The sequence below is a fragment of the Pseudopipra pipra genome, chromosome 1 (assembly GCF_036250125.1).
Source record: "Pseudopipra pipra isolate bDixPip1 chromosome 1, bDixPip1.hap1, whole genome shotgun sequence".
Lineage (NCBI taxonomy): Eukaryota > Metazoa > Chordata > Aves > Passeriformes > Pipridae > Pseudopipra > Pseudopipra pipra.
In genome coordinates this window covers 794,365-812,361 of record NC_087549.1, presented here as the reverse complement: position 1 = coordinate 812,361, position 17,997 = coordinate 794,365, and the positions used below count along the sequence as shown (strand labels likewise).

At 56.6% G+C, this 17,997-nt stretch overlaps 3 protein-coding genes across 3 annotated transcripts; all 3 read right to left on the bottom strand.

Moving 5' to 3' along the window:
- Positions 1 to 7,980: 7,980 nt before the first annotated feature.
- LOC135414256 (feather keratin B-4-like) lies at positions 7,981 to 8,516 on the bottom strand. The gene has a single exon (XM_064654852.1). The coding sequence runs from the start codon at positions 8,317 to 8,319 to the stop codon at positions 7,981 to 7,983; it is 339 nt and encodes a 112-aa protein (XP_064510922.1). The 5' UTR covers positions 8,320 to 8,516.
- Positions 8,517 to 11,392: 2,876 nt separating this feature from the next.
- Positions 11,393 to 11,734, bottom strand: LOC135405796 (feather keratin B-4-like). Its single transcript, XM_064640398.1, has one exon. The coding sequence runs from the start codon at positions 11,732 to 11,734 to the stop codon at positions 11,393 to 11,395; it is 342 nt and encodes a 113-aa protein (XP_064496468.1).
- Positions 11,735 to 15,352: 3,618 nt separating this feature from the next.
- On the bottom strand, positions 15,353 to 15,897 carry LOC135414197 (feather keratin B-4-like). The gene has a single exon (XM_064654722.1). It carries the CDS (start codon positions 15,689 to 15,691, stop codon positions 15,353 to 15,355), a length of 339 nt encoding a protein of 112 aa, XP_064510792.1. The 5' UTR covers positions 15,692 to 15,897.
- Between the last annotated feature and the right edge of the window lie 2,100 nt (positions 15,898 to 17,997).

The following is a 17,997-nucleotide window of genomic DNA, read 5'->3' as shown; positions in this document are numbered from 1 at the left end:
GAGCTGGGTGAGCTGAGGACCCTGTGGAAGGGTGGGTGGTGAGCTGGACAGCCTGCATGGGTTCCCCAAGGTCCTTGGAGCATGAGGGGAAAAGGACATGGGGCCTTGTGTGGGTGGTCCTGGGATGTGTCTGTGAGGGGAGATGGTGTAAGAGGGCCTGGAGATGTTTGGGGTGGGAGCAAAGGGTTGGGGTGTACCAGGGAGTGTTGTCATGTCAAAACCTGAGTGTGATGAGTGATGGGCTGGTGTAACTTTGTGACAGACCCTCAGGAGCCAGTCAGTGCTGCTGGTGGTGGTGGTGAGATATTTCCTAGGAGTGGCCTTGTGCCCCTTTTCCACCCACCGAGCTGGCCTGTGGAGCTGGCTGTGTAGGGGGTAAAGTTGGAAAATCCCTGGAAGAATTAAGGAGGCAGAGGCGTCTCAGGCTTTGATGCAGGAGAAGTTTATTAAGATCAAAGATTGAAAAGACGAGAAATACATAGGAGGGATGTGGTGTGAGGTGCAAGTAGGGCGACCATCAGCCGAGGTGCTTTGCTCGCAGGAGATACTGGTGCAAGAGTGAGAAGGGCAGGTGCAGGGGGTGTCAGCTGTGATGGCAAGAACCCTCAGCAGGTGCCAGAGCAGCCCAGGCCTGCCAGGCCAGAGCAGCCCAGGCCTCCCAGGCCGTAGCCAAAGCCACGGCCATAGTCCAGGCCGTAGCCTCCGGCCCCAAAGCCGCCGGAGATGGGCTGTCCCTGGACGTTGAGCTCCGTGCCCAGGGCAGCCCCTGCGGTGGATCCGACGAAGGAGCTCTGGGGGAAGGAGGTCATGATGGGCCCTGGGAAGGTGATGCGGACGGGGGAGGGCTGGATGAGGACGGTGGAGTCCTGGCACTGCCTGACACAGGGCTCGTTGCAGCTGTTGGCCAGCGGGGTGGGTCCGCAGGGGCGGCAGAGGTCGTAGCAGGCCATGGGTGTGGTGTGGAGGGGCCCTGGGAGGGCAAGAGAAGAGAAGGTGAGAGCAGAGAGGGGTGTGAGGCAGGTGGGGGCGGTGGGGGTGCTCGGGGCGGTGTTGCAGGAGGGCTGGTCAGTGGGGAGGCTGGTGTGGGGCTGTGGGGAGGCGTGAGGGCTGCTGAGGCTGGGTCCGAGCGTGCTGGCCGAGAGGGGCCAGGGGGGCGGTGTGGCAGGAGCAGGAGGGGGTTGTGAGGGGCTGGAGGCTCACCTGGTGGTGGGCAGAGAAGGCAGGAGAAGGCTTGAGGAGAAGCGTGGCAGGGAGAGAGGCGCTGGGCCGGCTTTTATGCTGCTCCCGCAGGGGCGGCACAGCCTTGGCCCAGCCCTGTCAGCTGGCGGCACTTTTGAGGTGTTTTCATTTAGGAGCATTTCCATGGAATTTGTGTGTTGTGGCATATTGGAGACATGAGCAAAGCCCTGGAGAGTTGGGGTGTCATCATTGAGGTCACCCCGTGTCCCTCGTGTTGTGGTTTCTGGGTGTGTTGTGAGGAAAGGCCCCATTCCCTCACAACCCTGCCAGCTTGCTTTGGCTTTGGAGGTGTGCTCTTGGTGAGGAGCTGCCCCTTCCATTGCATTTGCTCTTTGCCCATCTTTCTCCCAGCTGACTCAGCCTGTCCTTAGGTCGGGCCTTTCTCACTGGTTTTGCTCTGGGATGGGCTCATTTACACCCCGGGCTCACAGGGCTTGTGCTCCCCAGTGAGAAGGCTGGAAAGAGGATGTGGGGAACTACAGGCCTTTCAGTGTGACCTGAGTGCTGGGGAAGTTTCTGGAGCAGGTCACCTTGAGTGCCATCCCACGGCACTTGTAGGACGAAGAGGGGATCTGGCCCAGCCATGATGGGTTTGTGAAAGGCAGGTGCTGCTTGAGCAAGGTGAGCTCCTTGTAGGCCAAGGTGAGCCTCTGAGTGGATGAGGTGGGGTGTGTTTTCCTTTCCACAGCACTCCCTTTCCGTGTGCTCCTCTTGCAGACGTGTCCTTGTGGCGGCTGCTTTGAAGGGAGAGTTGGTATTTGGGAGGTTGTGCCTGGAATGTGCTTGTGGGGGCACTTGGCAGGTGCAGACACTGTCCAGGAGAGGTGGGGTGTCCTCTGTGAGGTCACCTGATGTCACTCATGTGCTGTGGTTTTGTGGAGTTCTGGGATTCCATGTCCTGCCCTTGAGGCCGTGCCCGTCTGACCTTGGTGGCAGCTTTGATGAGTTGGGATTTGGGAGGGTTGGATGGTTGGATGTGTGTCAGGGAGGGCTGAAGAAACAGAAAGGCCAAGGAACTTGGTGGTGTCATCAGTGAGGTCCCCCCGTGTCCCTGGTGTGCTGTGGTTTGTGGGGACCTGGTGAAGATGAGGCCCCAAAGGCTGCCAGGCAGAGCTGCCCTGCTGGAGCCCAGGGCAGAGTTTGCAGGGGGTTTGTCAGGTGAGCAGTGAGTGTTGCTGGGCAAGGGGAAGCCCTGCAGGAAGGTTTGCTGTGTCACTGGGTGCACCTGTGCCCTCAGGGCCTGAGGTGCTGCAGCCAGGAATGCTGAGGGAGCTGCCTGATGAGCTGGGGAGGCCACTCTGCTCCTCTTGCCATCAGCTGCTCATGGTGCCAGTGCCTGGGAGCACTTCCTGAGGGCTGAGGGAGAGCTCCTGGCTTGGTTTGTGGAGGAAGAGCAGCAGTGACTCCCTGGCTAACTGGCATGTGGTCAGGCTGCCCTCATTGCCAGGGTTACGGTCCCTTGGGATCTCTCACATTTACAGGACATGATACTCTCATTGAAACTGTATTTCGTGACCTCATTAAGAAAAGCAATAAACAAACAACAGAGTGAACTTGGCCCTTTTTGCCCAGACTGGTCTGTGACATCAGTTCACTGGTTCACCATTCAGGCCATAAGCTTTCATAATTTATAAGCCCTAATTCTTAATATCTTTTTCTTGTGAGGAAAAACCTGTAATTACCAGAGGAGGCTCAATGTGCTTCTCTCTCCTCGCCTGTCCTGCTGTGGGTGTTCCTGATTCGTATGGAGAAGCCTCAGAGCCTGAGCAGAGCAGCTGCTGGTGGATCTGCTCCAGCTGCTTTTGGGGCTGATCTGATGTTCTGAACCTTGCACACTGGAGGCTTGACCTCCCCCATTTCCATCAGGATCATGGATTAAGTGCGAGCTCTGCAAGACTGTGGATGACACCAAGCTGAGTGTTGTGGTTGTTTGTCGAGAGGGAAGGGATGGCAGCCAGAGGGGCCTGGAGAGGCTGGGGAGGAGGACCTGTGTGATGCTCATGGAATTCAAGAGGGCCAAGAGCTTGTGGGTTGTGTGAGTCCCTAACAGGGCTCCAGGCTGGTGGTGGCTGGTTTGAGAGCAGCTTGGAGAAGGCTTGGAGGGTGTTGGTGAGTGAAGAACTGACTGGGAGCCAGGAACGTGTCCTGGCAGCCCAGAAAGCCCCCATGTGCTGGGCTCCTGGCCACAGTGTGGGCAGCAGGGAGAGGGAGGGGATTGTGCCCCTCTGCTCCTTTCTGGTGAGACTGGAGTTGTGTGTTCAGCTCTGGGAGCCTGAGGATAAGGAAAGCAGGGACCTGTTGGTGGGATGCAGAGTAGAGCCTTGGGGATGATGAAGGGCTGGAGCTCCCAGTTTCCATGGAGACTGAAGCCAGCCCAGACTGGGAGTTTGTGTCTGAGGTGTGGGTGGTGTGTCCACGGCTGTGTTTGGGCAAGGGAAGAGTTTGTGTCCCATTGTGGAAGGCCCTTCTGTACCAGTCTCTGTTGATCCTTGTGAAATATTTCCTAGGAGAGAGCTGGTCCATTTCCCACCCATCCAATGGCATCTGTTGCCTGAGCTCTGTGCCAAATGAAATTCTAAGAGTCTTGGAGGAAGAAAGGATGAGGAGGCCTGTCATGTTTTACTGCAGGAGAACTTTATTGAGAGAAAGAGTGAAAGGGCAGAGAAGACAGTGGAAGGGAGAAGGTCTGAGGTACAGTAGGGCAACCATCAGCTGAGGTACTTGTGTTGTAGCAGATTTTGGCAGAGCCGGAGCTTGTGATGTGAGGGAAGTTGTGGAGGGCCCTCAGCAGGTGGAGCATCCCAGGCCTGCCAAGCCAGAGCAGCCCAGGCCTCCCAGGCCGTAGCCAAAGCCACGGCCATAGCCCAGGCCGTAGCCTCCGGCCCCAAAGCCGCCGGAGATGGGCTGTCCCTGGACGTTGAGCTCCGTGCCCAGGGCAGCCCCTGCGGTGGATCCGACGAAGGAGCTCTGGGGGAAGGAGGTCATGATGGGCCCTGGGAAGGTGACGCGGACGGGGGAGGGCTGGATGAGGACGGTGGAGTCCTGGCACTGCCTGACACAGGGCTCGTTGCAGCTGTTGGCCAGCGGGGTGGGTCCGCAGGGGCGGCAGAGGTCGTAGCAGGCCATGGGTGTGGTGTGGAGGGGCCCTGGGAGGGCAGGCAAGAGAAGGTGAGAGAAGGTGAGAGCAGAGAGGGGTGTGAGGCAGGTGGGGGCGGTGGGGGTGCTCGGGGCGGTGTTGCAGGAGGGCTGGTCAGTGGGGAGGCTGGTGTGGGGCTGTGGGGAGGCGTGAGGGCTGCTGAGGCTGGGTCCGAGCGTGCTGGCCGAGAGGGGCCAGGGGGGCAGTGTGGCAGGAGCAGGAGGGGGTTGTGAGGGGCTGGAGGCTCACCTGGTTGTGGGCAGAGAAGGCAGGAGAAGGCTTGAGGAGAAGCGTGGCAGGGAGAGAGGCGCTGGGCCGGCTTTTATGCTGCTCCCGCAGGGGCGGCACAGCCTTGGCCCAGCCCTTGGGGCATTTCTCAGGCAGCAGCTCTTGCCTGGCCCAGCCTGGTGAGTCCGGAGCTGGGCGCTGTTTTCTGTCCCCACCTCTGCAATGTCATGTCCTGCCCTTGAGGCCGTGTCCATGTCACCTTGGCGGCAACTTTTGAGATTGAGCTGTAATTGGGAGGATTTGCATGGGAAGTGCATTTCAGGGAGGTTTGTAAACCTGAGTGAAGCTTTGCAGGCAGAGGTGTCATTAGTCAGGTTACCTCATGGCACTCGTCTGCTGTGGTTTGTGGTTCTGTTGTGCAGAGTGAACTCTCTTCTATGTGACTGAATGTACATAAATCATTTTACTGCACCCAGGAATGCTGAGGAAGCTGCTTTTTGTTCCTGGGAGGTCACTCTCCTGTGACCTGGAAAGGTCATGGTGCCTGGGAGCACTTCCTGATGGCTGAAGGGGAGCTCATTCCCCCCTGTCTTGAACAGGATGCAGAGGCATGTTCTGGAAAACTCAAGGTTGGTCAGGGTGCGCTCCTACCTACTCTTATGTTCCATTTGGATCTTCCAAAGTTGCCCAACAGCAGATTCTGTCATTTAAACCGTGTTTCTTCAGCTCACGAATAATCCAGTGACCAAACAGCAAACTCAGGCTGGATAATTTTTTTGCCCAGGCTGGTCTATGACCTTAATTTACATATTCTGTATTTTTGTCATAAGGTTTTTTTTAACCTGTAAGTTTTGCTATCTTACAGCTCTGAGCCAAACCCAGTAAGGTCAGTGGGCTCCTCTTTACACCTCTGCCATGGTATGGGTGTTCCTGTAGGATCCGAGGAAGTGTGAAAGCCTCAGCAGTGCAGCTGCTGCTGGTGGATCTGCTTCAGGAGCTGTTTTGGGGGAACTGATGTTCTGAACCTTCCAGGCTGGAGCTTTGGTCTTACACCATTTCCACCCTTCCTGTATTCTGACCACACTGCCAGGGGCAAAGAAGAGCCTTCAGGAGAGGGCATTTTGCAGGGGACAGTGGCTGCACAATGGCCTTTGGCTCTTGCTGGCCACTTGTCCTGCTTGCAGAGCATGGATCAAAGTGTGGGAGAGAAGTGGCGCTGCCCTGGAGCCCTGGGGCCCAGCGCTGGGGATGGGTCAGCAGGCAGATGGAGCCCCAGTCACTGTCCCCCTTGGAGCTCTGTCCTCCCCCAGGGCTTCCCCCACTGCTGCCTGTGCTGCTCCTCCACAGCTGGACAATTGTCTTGTCCAGGAGGGTGCAGTGAGGAACAGGAGCATTAACCTGACTAAAAGCCCAACAAACTGCATCCACCACATTCCCTTCATGCCTGAGTGGAGGGGCATAAACACAGAAGGATATGAAAGGAGGCAGGAGAGACTTTCCCTTAGTGAGCCCCCCCGACTGTTTATGATGGTTGCATTGTCCCTTCAAAGCCTTCCAGTTCCAGCCTGTAGGATCTTCTGCCCAATTTTCCAGGTGCTGTGGATAGAGGGACAGGTTTGCAGTTGCCTGCATCTTCCCTGAGTGCCTTTGCTAAGTGGGGCTGAGTTGGGCTGATTGCAGCCTGCCAGGAGCTGTGCTGAGTGCCAGCAGCTGCCGAAATGCAGGGGAGCTGAGTGTGCTGAGGGTTGTCCCCCAGGGCAGCAGAGGTGTTGGGAAGGAAGAGGAGGGGAGGCAGGAAGGGGATGTGTGTCTGGGCATTGCTGGGGCTGCAGGGCCTGGCAGGCAAGAGGCATCTGGGCCAGTGCAGGGCTGGGCTGGGGGTGCCAGGGAGTGTGGGGGTCTCAGGGATCCCCCCAGAGAGGGGGGTTTTGTCACTGGGTGTGCAATAGTCCCCGGGGAAAGGTGGGGTGAAGCGTGGAGTGCTGAGGGAGGGACCTGATTTTCCAGCACTGCACAGAGATGAATCTGATGGAATTCAGCAGGGAAATGCCAAGTTCTGTTTCTGCAGAGGACTCTTCCTGGTGGCAGCAGTGGCTGGGGTGCAATTAGACAGAAAACCACCCAGCAGAGATGGACCTTGTGGTAATGGTGGAGAACCAAAGGATCGTGGACTGAGTGACTCAAGAGCAGTGTAGGGCCACAGGGGTTTTGAAGCGGTGCAGGAGCTTTTGATAAGTGGAGAGGGTGAGAAAGTTGGGAACACTTAGTGTGGAGTCAAAAATGTGCCCTGGGTCATCTTAGGTGTGTATGAATCCGTGATGGCAGGAACGAAGTGAAGGGAGCCTGGCTCTTGAAAGTCCTGCCCAGTAGCAGAAGAGCTGGCCATGAGCACAAGTTAAAATGAATGGAATTCCATGGGCAAAGAAGGCAGTTTGAGGGTGTTCATAGTGTGGAAGAGGTTGTGGAGTCTCCATCCTGAGAGATCTAAAACTGAACTGGCCACAGCACTGGAAATGCTGCTCTCTCTGGCTCTGCTTGTGAAGAGGGGTGAAGCACTTGCTCTCCAGAGTTTTTGTCAAAGTCTATTATCTTGTAACTGTGTTTGCTGAAGGGTTTGAGAATCCTGCTGGGGAAGAGAGTTTGTGCAGTGTGTGTTGAAATAGAGGGACTTTGGCAGAGGGGTGTGCAGGAGAGCATTGCTGTGTGGAAGCCTTTGGTGCAGGTGGTGGGTTTGTCCCTTATTTTGGAAGGCCCCCCACGCTGTGCCAGTCTGTGTGTTAGTGCTGGTGGCACAATTGTTAAGAAAGGCCTTGTGGCCCTTTTCCACCCACCCTGATGGCCTCTTGAGCCCTGGCGTTGTACTCCTTAAGATTGTGAGACAATTGAAAGAAAAAATTAAGAGGAGACATCAGAGGCTGTGATGCAGGAGAACTTTATTGAGACTAAAGAATAAAAAGAAAGGAGCAGCCAGGGGAAGGGATCCAGTCTGAGGTGCAAGTAAGGCGACCATCAGATGAGGTCCCTCCCTTGCAAGAGATTCTTGCAGAGCCCTGAGATCTTGCTGCTCCCCTTGTTGGGAGCAGCCCAGCAGAGGTACCTGATGGTGTGTGGCTTGTGAGAAGGTGTTTGCAGCAGAGGGGACTGGCCAGACCGAAGGGGCGCTGGAGAAAAGGAAGGGGGAGAAGAGGAGGAGGGAGCTGGGCCATGTTTGCAGGCAGTGCGGGCTGGCCCCTTGGCTGCTTCCTTGCTTGGAGCCCTGAGAGCAGGAGCTGGAAGCGCTGAGTCCATTGGAGAGCCTTGGGGTGGAGATGAATCCCTGTTACTTGTGGTAACTTGCAGGTCCTGGTTGGTTGTTGTTGGGGCAGTTGTTTGGTGCCTCAGCAGATGCCAGAGCAGCCCCTGTTGGCGTAGCAGCCCAGGCCTCCCAGGCCGTAGCCAAAGCCACGGCCATAGTCCAGGCCGTAGCCTCCGGCCCCAAATCCGCCGGAGATGGGCTGTCCCTGGACGTTGAGCTCCGTGCCCAGGGCAGCCCCTGCGGTGGATCCGACGAAGGAGCTCTGGGGGAAGGAGGTCATGATGGGCCCTGGGAAGGTGATGCGGACGGGGGAGGGCTGGATGAGGACGGTGGAGTCCTGGCACTGCCTGACACAGGGCTCGTTGCAGCTGTTGGCCAGCGGGGTGGGTCCGCAGGGGCGGCAGAGGTCGTAGCAGGCCATGGGTGTGGTGTGGAGGGGCCCTGGGAGGGCAAGAGAAGAGAAGGTGAGAGCAGAGAGGGGTGTGAGGCAGGTGGGGGCGGTGGGGGTGCTCGGGGCGGTGTTGCAGGAGGGCTGGTCAGTGGGGAGGCTGGTGTGGGGCTGTGGGGAGGCGTGAGGGCTGCTGAGGCTGGGTCCGAGCGTGCTGGCCGAGAGGGGCCAGGGGGGCGGTGTGGCAGGAGCAGGAGGGGGTTGTGAGGGGCTGGAGGCTCACCTGGTGGTGGGCAGAGAAGGCAGGAGAAGGCTTGAGGAGAAGCGTGGCAGGGAGAGAGGCGCTGGGCCGGCTTTTATGCTGCTCCCGCAGGGGCGGCACAGCCTTGGCCCAGCCCTGTCAGCTGGCGGCACTTTTGAGGTGTTTTCATTTAGGAGCATTTCCATGGAATTTGTGTGTTGTGGCATATTGGAGACATGAGCAAAGCCCTGGAGAGTTGGGGTGTCATCATTGAGGTCACCCCGTGTCCCTCGTGTTGTGGTTTCTGGGTGTGTTGTGAGGAAAGGCCCCATTCCCTCACAACCCTGCCAGCTTGCTTTGGCTTTGGAGGTGTGCTCTTGGTGAGGAGCTGCCCCTTCCATTGCATTTGCTCTTTGCCCATCTTTCTCCCAGCTGACTCAGCCTGTCCTTAGGTCGGGCCTTTCTCACTGGTTTTGCTCTGGGATGGGCTCATTTACACCCCGGGCTCACAGGGCTTGTGCTCCCCAGTGAGAAGGCTGGAAAGAGGATGTGGGGAACTACAGGCCTTTCAGTGTGACCTGAGTGCTGGGGAAGTTTCTGGAGCAGGTCACCTTGAGTGCCATCCCACGGCACTTGTAGGACGAAGAGGGGATCTGGCCCAGCCATGATGGGTTTGTGAAAGGCAGGTGCTGCTTGAGCAAGGTGAGCTCCTTGTAGGCCAAGGTGAGCCTCTGAGTGGATGAGGTGGGGTGTGTTTTCCTTTCCACAGCACTCCCTTTCCGTGTGCTCCTCTTGCAGACGTGTCCTTGTGGCGGCTGCTTTGAAGGGAGAGTTGGTATTTGGGAGGTTGTGCCTGGAATGTGCTTGTGGGGGCACTTGGCAGGTGCAGACACTGTCCAGGAGAGGTGGGGTGTCCTCTGTGAGGTCACCTGATGTCACTCCCGTGCTGTGGGTTTGTGGAGTTCTGGGATTCCATGTCCTGCCCTTGAGGCCGTGCCCGTCTGACCTTGGTGGCAGCTTTGATGAGTTGGGATTTGGGAGGGTTGGATGGTTGGATGTGTGTCAGGGAGGGCTGAAGAAACAGAAAGGCCAAGGAACTTGGTGGTGTCATCAGTGAGGTCCCCCCGTGTCCCTGGTGTGCTGTGGTTTGTGGGGACCTGGTGAAGATGAGGCCCCAAAGGCTGCCAGGCAGAGCTGCCCTGCTGGAGCCCAGGGCAGAGTTTGCAGGGGGTTTGTCAGGTGAGCAGTGAGTGTTGCTGGGCAAGGGGAAGCCCTGCAGGAAGGTTTGCTGTGTCACTGGGTGCACCTGTGCCCTCAGGGCCTGAGGTGCTGCAGCCAGGAATGCTGAGGGAGCTGCCTGATGAGCTGGGGAGGCCACTCTGCTCCTCTTGCCATCAGCTGCTCATGGTGCCAGTGCCTGGGAGCACTTCCTGAGGGCTGAGGGAGAGCTCCTGGCTTGGTTTGTGGAGGAAGAGCAGCAGTGACTCCCTGGCTAACTGGCATGTGGTCAGGCTGCCCTCATTGCCAGGGTTACGGTCCCTTGGGATCTCTCACATTTACAGGACATGATACTCTCATTGAAACTGTATTTCGTGACCTCATTAAGAAAAGCAATAAACAAACAACAGAGTGAACTTGGCCCTTTTTGCCCAGACTGGTCTGTGACATCAGTTCACTGGTTCACCATTCAGGCCATAAGCTTTCATAATTTATAAGCCCTAATTCTTAATATCTTTTTCTTGTGAGGAAAAACCTGTAATTACCAGAGGAGGCTCAATGTGCTTCTCTCTCCTCGCCTGTCCTGCTGTGGGTGTTCCTGATTCGTATGGAGAAGCCTCAGAGCCTGAGCAGAGCAGCTGCTGGTGGATCTGCTCCAGCTGCTTTTGGGGCTGATCTGATGTTCTGAACCTTGCACACTGGAGGCTTGACCTCCCCCATTTCCATCAGGATCATGGATTAAGTGCGAGCTCTGCAAGACTGTGGATGACACCAAGCTGAGTGTTGTGGTTGTTTGTCGAGAGGGAAGGGATGGCAGCCAGAGGGGCCTGGAGAGGCTGGGGAGGAGGACCTGTGTGATGCTCCTGGAATTCAAGAGGGCCAAGAGCTTGTGGGTTGTGTGAGTCCCTAACAGGGCTCCAGGCTGGTGGTGGCTGGTTTGAGAGCAGCTTGGAGAAGGCTTGGAGGGTGTTGGTGAGTGAAGAACTGACTGGGAGCCAGGAACGTGTCCTGGCAGCCCAGAAAGCCCCCATGTGCTGGGCTCCTGGCCACAGTGTGGGCAGCAGGGAGAGGGAGGGGATTGTGCCCCTCTGCTCCTTTCTGGTGAGACTGGAGTTGTGTGTTCAGCTCTGGGAGCCTGAGGATAAGGAAAGCAGGGACCTGTTGGTGGGATGCAGAGTAGAGCCTTGGGGATGATGAAGGGCTGGAGCTCCCAGTTTCCATGGAGACTGAAGCCAGCCCAGACTGGGAGTTTGTGTCTGAGGTGTGGGTGGTGTGTCCACGGCTGTGTTTGGGCAAGGGAAGAGTTTGTGTCCCATTGTGGAAGGCCCTTCTGTACCAGTCTCTGTTGATCCTTGTGAAATATTTCCTAGGAGAGAGCTGGTCCATTTCCCACCCATCCAATGGCATCTGTTGCCTGAGCTCTGTGCCAAATGAAATTCTAAGAGTCTTGGAGGAAGAAAGGATGAGGAGGCCTGTCATGTTTTACTGCAGGAGAACTTTATTGAGAGAAAGAGTGAAAGGGCAGAGAAGACAGTGGAAGGGAGAAGGTCTGAGGTACAGTAGGGCAACCATCAGCTGAGGTACTTGTGTTGTAGCAGATTTTGGCAGAGCCGGAGCTTGTGATGTGAGGGAAGTTGTGGAGGGCCCTCAGCAGGTGGAGCATCCCAGGCCTGCCAAGCCAGAGCAGCCCAGGCCTCCCAGGCCGTAGCCAAAGCCACGGCCATAGCCCAGGCCGTAGCCTCCGGCCCCAAAGCCGCCGGAGATGGGCTGTCCCTGGACGTTGAGCTCCGTGCCCAGGGCAGCCCCTGCGGTGGATCCGACGAAGGAGCTCTGGGGGAAGGAGGTCATGATGGGCCCTGGGAAGGTGACGCGGACGGGGGAGGGCTGGATGAGGACGGTGGAGTCCTGGCACTGCCTGACACAGGGCTCGTTGCAGCTGTTGGCCAGCGGGGTGGGTCCGCAGGGGCGGCAGAGGTCGTAGCAGGCCATGGGTGTGGTGTGGAGGGGCCCTGGGAGGGCAGGCAAGAGAAGGTGAGAGAAGGTGAGAGCAGAGAGGGGTGTGAGGCAGGTGGGGGCGGTGGGGGTGCTCGGGGCGGTGTTGCAGGAGGGCTGGTCAGTGGGGAGGCTGGTGTGGGGCTGTGGGGAGGCGTGAGGGCTGCTGAGGCTGGGTCCGAGCGTGCTGGCCGAGAGGGGCCAGGGGGGCAGTGTGGCAGGAGCAGGAGGGGGTTGTGAGGGGCTGGAGGCTCACCTGGTGGTGGGCAGAGAAGGCAGGAGAAGGCTTGAGGAGAAGCGTGGCAGGGAGAGAGGCGCTGGGCCGGCTTTTATGCTGCTCCCGCAGGGGCGGCACAGCCTTGGCCCAGCCCTTGGGGCATTTCTCAGGCAGCAGCTCTTGCCTGGCCCAGCCTGGTGAGTCCGGAGCTGGGCGCTGTTTTCTGTCCCCACCTCTGCAATGTCATGTCCTGCCCTTGAGGCCGTGTCCATGTCACCTTGGCGGCAACTTTTGAGATTGAGCTGTAATTGGGAGGATTTGCATGGGAAGTGCATTTCAGGGAGGTTTGTAAACCTGAGTGAAGCTTTGCAGGCAGAGGTGTCATTAGTCAGGTTACCTCATGGCACTCGTCTGCTGTGGTTTGTGGTTCTGTTGTGCAGAGTGAACTCTCTTCTATGTGACTGAATGTACATAAATCATTTTACTGCACCCAGGAATGCTGAGGAAGCTGCTTTTTGTTCCTGGGAGGAGGTCACTCTCCTGTGACCTGGAAAGGTCATGGTGCCTGGGAGCACTTCCTGATGGCTGAAGGGGAGCTCATTCCCCCCTGTCTTGAACAGGATGCAGAGGCATGTTCTGGAAAACTCAAGGTTGGTCAGGGTGCGCTCCTACCTACTCTTATGTTCCATTTGGATCTTCCAAAGTTGCCCAACAGCAGATTCTGTCATTTAAACCGTGTTTCTTCAGCTCACGAATAATCCAGTGACCAAACAGCAAACTCAGGCTGGATAATTTTTTTGCCCAGGCTGGTCTATGACCTTAATTTACATATTCTGTATTTTTGTCATAAGGTTTTTTTTAACCTGTAAGTTTTGCTATCTTACAGCTCTGAGCCAAACCCAGTAAGGTCAGTGGGCTCCTCTTTACACCTCTGCCATGGTATGGGTGTTCCTGTAGGATCCGAGGAAGTGTGAAAGCCTCAGCAGTGCAGCTGCTGCTGGTGGATCTGCTTCAGGAGCTGTTTTGGGGGAACTGATGTTCTGAACCTTCCAGGCTGGAGCTTTGGTCTTACACCATTTCCACCCTTCCTGTATTCTGACCACACTGCCAGGGGCAAAGAAGAGCCTTCAGGAGAGGGCATTTTGCAGGGGACAGTGGCTGCACAATGGCCTTTGGCTCTTGCTGGCCACTTGTCCTGCTTGCAGAGCATGGATCAAAGTGTGGGAGAGAAGTGGCGCTGCCCTGGAGCCCTGGGGCCCAGCGCTGGGGATGGGTCAGCAGGCAGATGGAGCCCCAGTCACTGTCCCCCTTGGAGCTCTGTCCTCCCCCAGGGCTTCCCCCACTGCTGCCTGTGCTGCTCCTCCACAGCTGGACAATTGTCTTGTCCAGGAGGGTGCAGTGAGGAACAGGAGCATTAACCTGACTAAAAGCCCAACAAACTGCATCCACCACATTCCCTTCATGCCTGAGTGGAGGGGCATAAACACAGAAGGATATGAAAGGAGGCAGGAGAGACTTTCCCTTAGTGAGCCCCCCCGACTGTTTATGATGGTTGCATTGTCCCTTCAAAGCCTTCCAGTTCCAGCCTGTAGGATCTTCTGCCCAATTTTCCAGGTGCTGTGGATAGAGGGACAGGTTTGCAGTTGCCTGCATCTTCCCTGAGTGCCTTTGCTAAGTGGGGCTGAGTTGGGCTGATTGCAGCCTGCCAGGAGCTGTGCTGAGTGCCAGCAGCTGCCGAAATGCAGGGGAGCTGAGTGTGCTGAGGGTTGTCCCCCAGGGCAGCAGAGGTGTTGGGAAGGAAGAGGAGGGGAGGCAGGAAGGGGATGTGTGTCTGGGCATTGCTGGGGCTGCAGGGCCTGGCAGGCAAGAGGCATCTGGGCCAGTGCAGGGCTGGGCTGGGGGTGCCAGGGAGTGTGGGGGTCTCAGGGATCCCCCCAGAGAGGGGGGTTTTGTCACTGGATGTGCAATAGTCCATGGGGAAAGGTGGGGTGAAGCGTGGAGTGCTGAGGGAGGGACCTGATTTTCCAGCACTGCACAGAGATGAATCTGATGGAATTCAGCAGGGAAATGCCAAGTTCTGTTTCTGCAGAGGACTCTTCCTGGTGGCAGCAGTGGCTGGGGTGCAATTAGACAGAAAACCACCCAGCAGAGATGGACCTTGTGGTAATGGTGGAGAACCAAAGGATCGTGGACTGAGTGACTCAAGAGCAGTGTAGGGCCACAGGGGTTTTGAAGCGGTGCAGGAGCTTTTGATAAGTGGAGAGGGTGAGAAAGTTGGGAACACTTAGTGTGGAGTCAAAAATGTGCCCTGGGTCATCTTAGGTGTGTATGAATCCGTGATGGCAGGAACGAAGTGAAGGGAGCCTGGCTCTTGAAAGTCCTGCCCAGTAGCAGAAGAGCTGGCCATGAGCACAAGTTAAAATGAATGGAATTCCATGGGCAAAGAAGGCAGTTTGAGGGTGTTCATAGTGTGGAAGAGGTTGTGGAGTCTCCATCCTGAGAGATCTAAAACTGAACTGGCCACAGCACTGGAAATGCTGCTCTCTCTGGCTCTGCTTGTGAAGAGGGGTGAAGCACTTGCTCTCCAGAGTTTTTGTCAAAGTCTATTATCTTGTAACTGTGTTTGCTGAAGGGTTTGAGAATCCTGCTGGGGAAGAGAGTTTGTGCAGTGTGTGTTGAAATAGAGGGACTTTGGCAGAGGGGTGTGCAGGAGAGCATTGCTGTGTGGAAGCCTTTGGTGCAGGTGGTGGGTTTGTCCCTTATTTTGGAAGGCCCCCCACGCTGTGCCAGTCTGTGTGTTAGTGCTGGTGGCACAATTGTTAAGAAAGGCCTTGTGGCCCTTTTCCACCCACCCTGATGGCCTCTTGAGCCCTGGCGTTGTACTCCTTAAGATTGTGAGACAATTGAAAGAAAAAATTAAGAGGAGACATCAGAGGCTGTGATGCAGGAGAACTTTATTGAGACTAAAGAATAAAAAGAAAGGAGCAGCCAGGGGAAGGGATCCAGTCTGAGGTGCAAGTAAGGCGACCATCAGATGAGGTCCCTCCCTTGCAAGAGATTCTTGCAGAGCCCTGAGATCTTGCTGCTCCCCTTGTTGGGAGCAGCCCAGCAGAGGTACCTGATGGTGTGTGGCTTGTGAGAAGGTGTTTGCAGCAGAGGGGACTGGCCAGACCGAAGGGGCGCTGGAGAAAAGGAAGGGGGAGAAGAGGAGGAGGGAGCTGGGCCATGTTTGCAGGCAGTGCGGGCTGGCCCCTTGGCTGCTTCCTTGCTTGGAGCCCTGAGAGCAGGAGCTGGAAGCGCTGAGTCCATTGGAGAGCCTTGGGGTGGAGATGAATCCCTGTTACTTGTGGTAACTTGCAGGTCCTGGTTGGTTGTTGTTGGGGCAGTTGTTTGGTGCCTCAGCAGATGCCAGAGCAGCCCCTGTTGGCGTAGCAGCCCAGGCCTCCCAGGCCGTAGCCAAAGCCACGGCCATAGCCCAGGCCGTAGCCTCCGGCCCCAAATCCGCCGGAGATGGGCTGTCCCTGGACGTTGAGCTCCGTGCCCAGGGCAGCCCCTGCGGTGGATCCGACGAAGGAGCTCTGGGGGAAGGAGGTCATGATGGGCCCTGGGAAGGTGACGCGGACGGGGGAGGGCTGGATGAGGACGGTGGAGTCCTGGCACTGCCTGACACAGGGCTCGTTGCAGCTGTTGGCCAGCGGGGTGGGTCCGCAGGGGCGGCAGAGGTCGTAGCAGGCCATGGGTGTGGTGTGGAGGGGCCCTGGGAGGGCAGGCAAGAGAAGGTGAGAGAAGGTGAGAGCAGAGAGGGGTGTGAGGCAGGTGGGGGCGGTGGGGGTGCTCGGGGCGGTGTTGCAGGAGGGCTGGTCAGTGGGGAGGCTGGTGTGGGGCTGTGGGGAGGCGTGAGGGCTGCTGAGGCTGGGTCCGAGCGTGCTGGCCGAGAGGGGCCAGGGGGGCGGTGTGGCAGGAGCAGGAGGGGGTTGTGAGGGGCTGGAGGCTCACCTGGTGGTGGGCAGAGAAGGCAGGAGAAGGCTTGAGGAGAAGCGTGGCAGGGAGAGAGGCGCTGGGCCGGCTTTTATGCTGCTCCCGCAGGGGCGGCACAGCCTTGGCCCAGCCCTGTCAGCTGGCGGCAGCTTTGAGGAGTTGGGATTTGGGAGGGTTGGATTGTTGGATGTGTGTCAGGGAGGGCTGAATAAAGAATTAGAGCCCAGGAGAGGTGTGATGTCATCAGTGAGGTGATTTTGTGGTTTTCCTGTGCTGTGGTTTGTGGGTGCTTTGTGCTGACTGGGCCCCCTCTTCTGTATGACTGGATGTCCATCAGTCATTGTGTCGCACCCAGGAATGCTGAGGGAGCCATTTGATGTCCTGGGGAGGTCACTCTCCATCACCTTGGAACGGTCATAGTCCTTTGGAGCAATTCTTGAGGGATGAAAGAGAGCTCATCCCCTGCAATTGTGATTGAGATGAAGAGAGAGGATCTGGAAGCCTTGCGGCTCTTCAGGCTGAATTCAGGCTGGTCCGGTTCCATTCCTATGGTCCACTTGGATTTCTGAAATTTTCATGACAAGGTACTTGGTCATTTAAATTTCATTTCTTGACCTTCTGAAGAAATACAATAAACAAAGAGCCAATGGGGCTTGATCCCTTTTTGCCCTGGCTGCTCTGTGACGCCAATTCCCTTCTTCCGCATTCAAACCATGAGGTTTCCTAACTTTGAACCTGTAAGTTGTAACATCCTGTACCTGAGAATAAAAAATTATAATTCCTAGTGATTGTTCAGTGGGCTCCTCTTTCCTCTTGTGTCATGGTGTGGACATTGCTTTGTGGAATTCTGTGATTCCGTGTCCTGCCCTTGAGGCCATGTCCATCTGACCTTGGTAGCAGGTTTGAATTATGGCCACGTTCTGGAGTTGAGCAAGGGCAGGGGCAAAGTCCTGTTTGTGGGGAGCGGTCAGCCCAGGGAGGAGGAAAGGCTGGAGATAACTAGATCAACTGTTTTTATATAATTGATCTCTTATTGGGACAAGGTTTTTGTGGTCCTAGTGGAGAACAAATGGCCCAAGAGGTGGCCATGAACCTTTCTGGGAAAAGGGGTCAGAGGTCTGCAGGTGAGGATTGGGCAAGTTGTGATCAAGCAGTGGGAGGTGACTCTTGCTGCCTCCTCAGCACTGGTGATGTGCCATGTGAGGTCTGTGGGCAGTGCTGGGCTCTCCAGTGGAAGAAGCTGATGGACTTGGGGAATGCAGTTGAGGAGCATCAAGATTGTAAAGAGGCTGGAGGATGTTGGATAGAGGAGAGGCTGAGAGAGCTGGGACTGGCAGGAGGAGACAGGGCTGGCCAGGGGAGTGTCCTGAGTGTGTGTGAATCCCTGCTGGCAGGGACTGAAGTGGAGGGAGCCCAGCTCTTGTCAGCAGAACACACGGGCAGGACAAGGGGCCCTGGACACAAGGGAAACAGATGGAATTGCATGGCCAAAGAAGACAAGGCTTGTTGTGTGTGAGGGAGGTCAGAGAGTGGCAGAGGAGGTGGAGTCTGTGTGCCTGGAGCTGTAACGCTGAACTGGCCATGGTCCTGGCCAAGCTGCTCTTGCGGGGTTGGTTTGAGCAGGAGGGTTGAAGCACTTGCACTGCATCCTGGCCAAGTGGCTGATGTTGTGTCTGTGCTGGGCAGGTTGAAGAGTCGTGGTGGGGAAGAGAGTTTGTGCAGTGTGTGCTGGCGCAGAGAGACTTTGGCAGAGGTGTGTGCAGGAGAGCCTTGTTGTGTGGAAGCCTTTGGTGTGGCAGGTGATGGGTTTGTGCCATGTTGTGGCAGGGCCCCTCCACCCCTGTTCTGTTGCCCGTCTGTGTTAGTGCTGGTGACAGATTTGCTAAGAAAGGTGTTGTGGCCTTTGTCCAGATTCTCACTGGCTGTAGAGCCCTGGCCTTGTGCCGAGTGAGAATGTAAATCCATTGTAATCAAAAAAGAGGAGGCCTGAGAGATTTTGATGCAGGAGAATTTTATTGAGTCAAAGGAGTGAAGAGACAGGAGCAGGGAGTGGGATGGGCAAGGT

Coding starts and splice junctions, on each gene's coding strand:
- LOC135414256 (XM_064654852.1), bottom strand. CDS start 8,319: ATGGCCTGCTACGACCTCTGCCGCCCCTGCGGACCCACCCCGCTGGCC.
- LOC135405796 (XM_064640398.1), bottom strand. CDS start 11,734: ATGGCCTGCTACGACCTCTGCCGCCCCTGCGGACCCACCCCGCTGGCC.
- LOC135414197 (XM_064654722.1), bottom strand. CDS start 15,691: ATGGCCTGCTACGACCTCTGCCGCCCCTGCGGACCCACCCCGCTGGCC.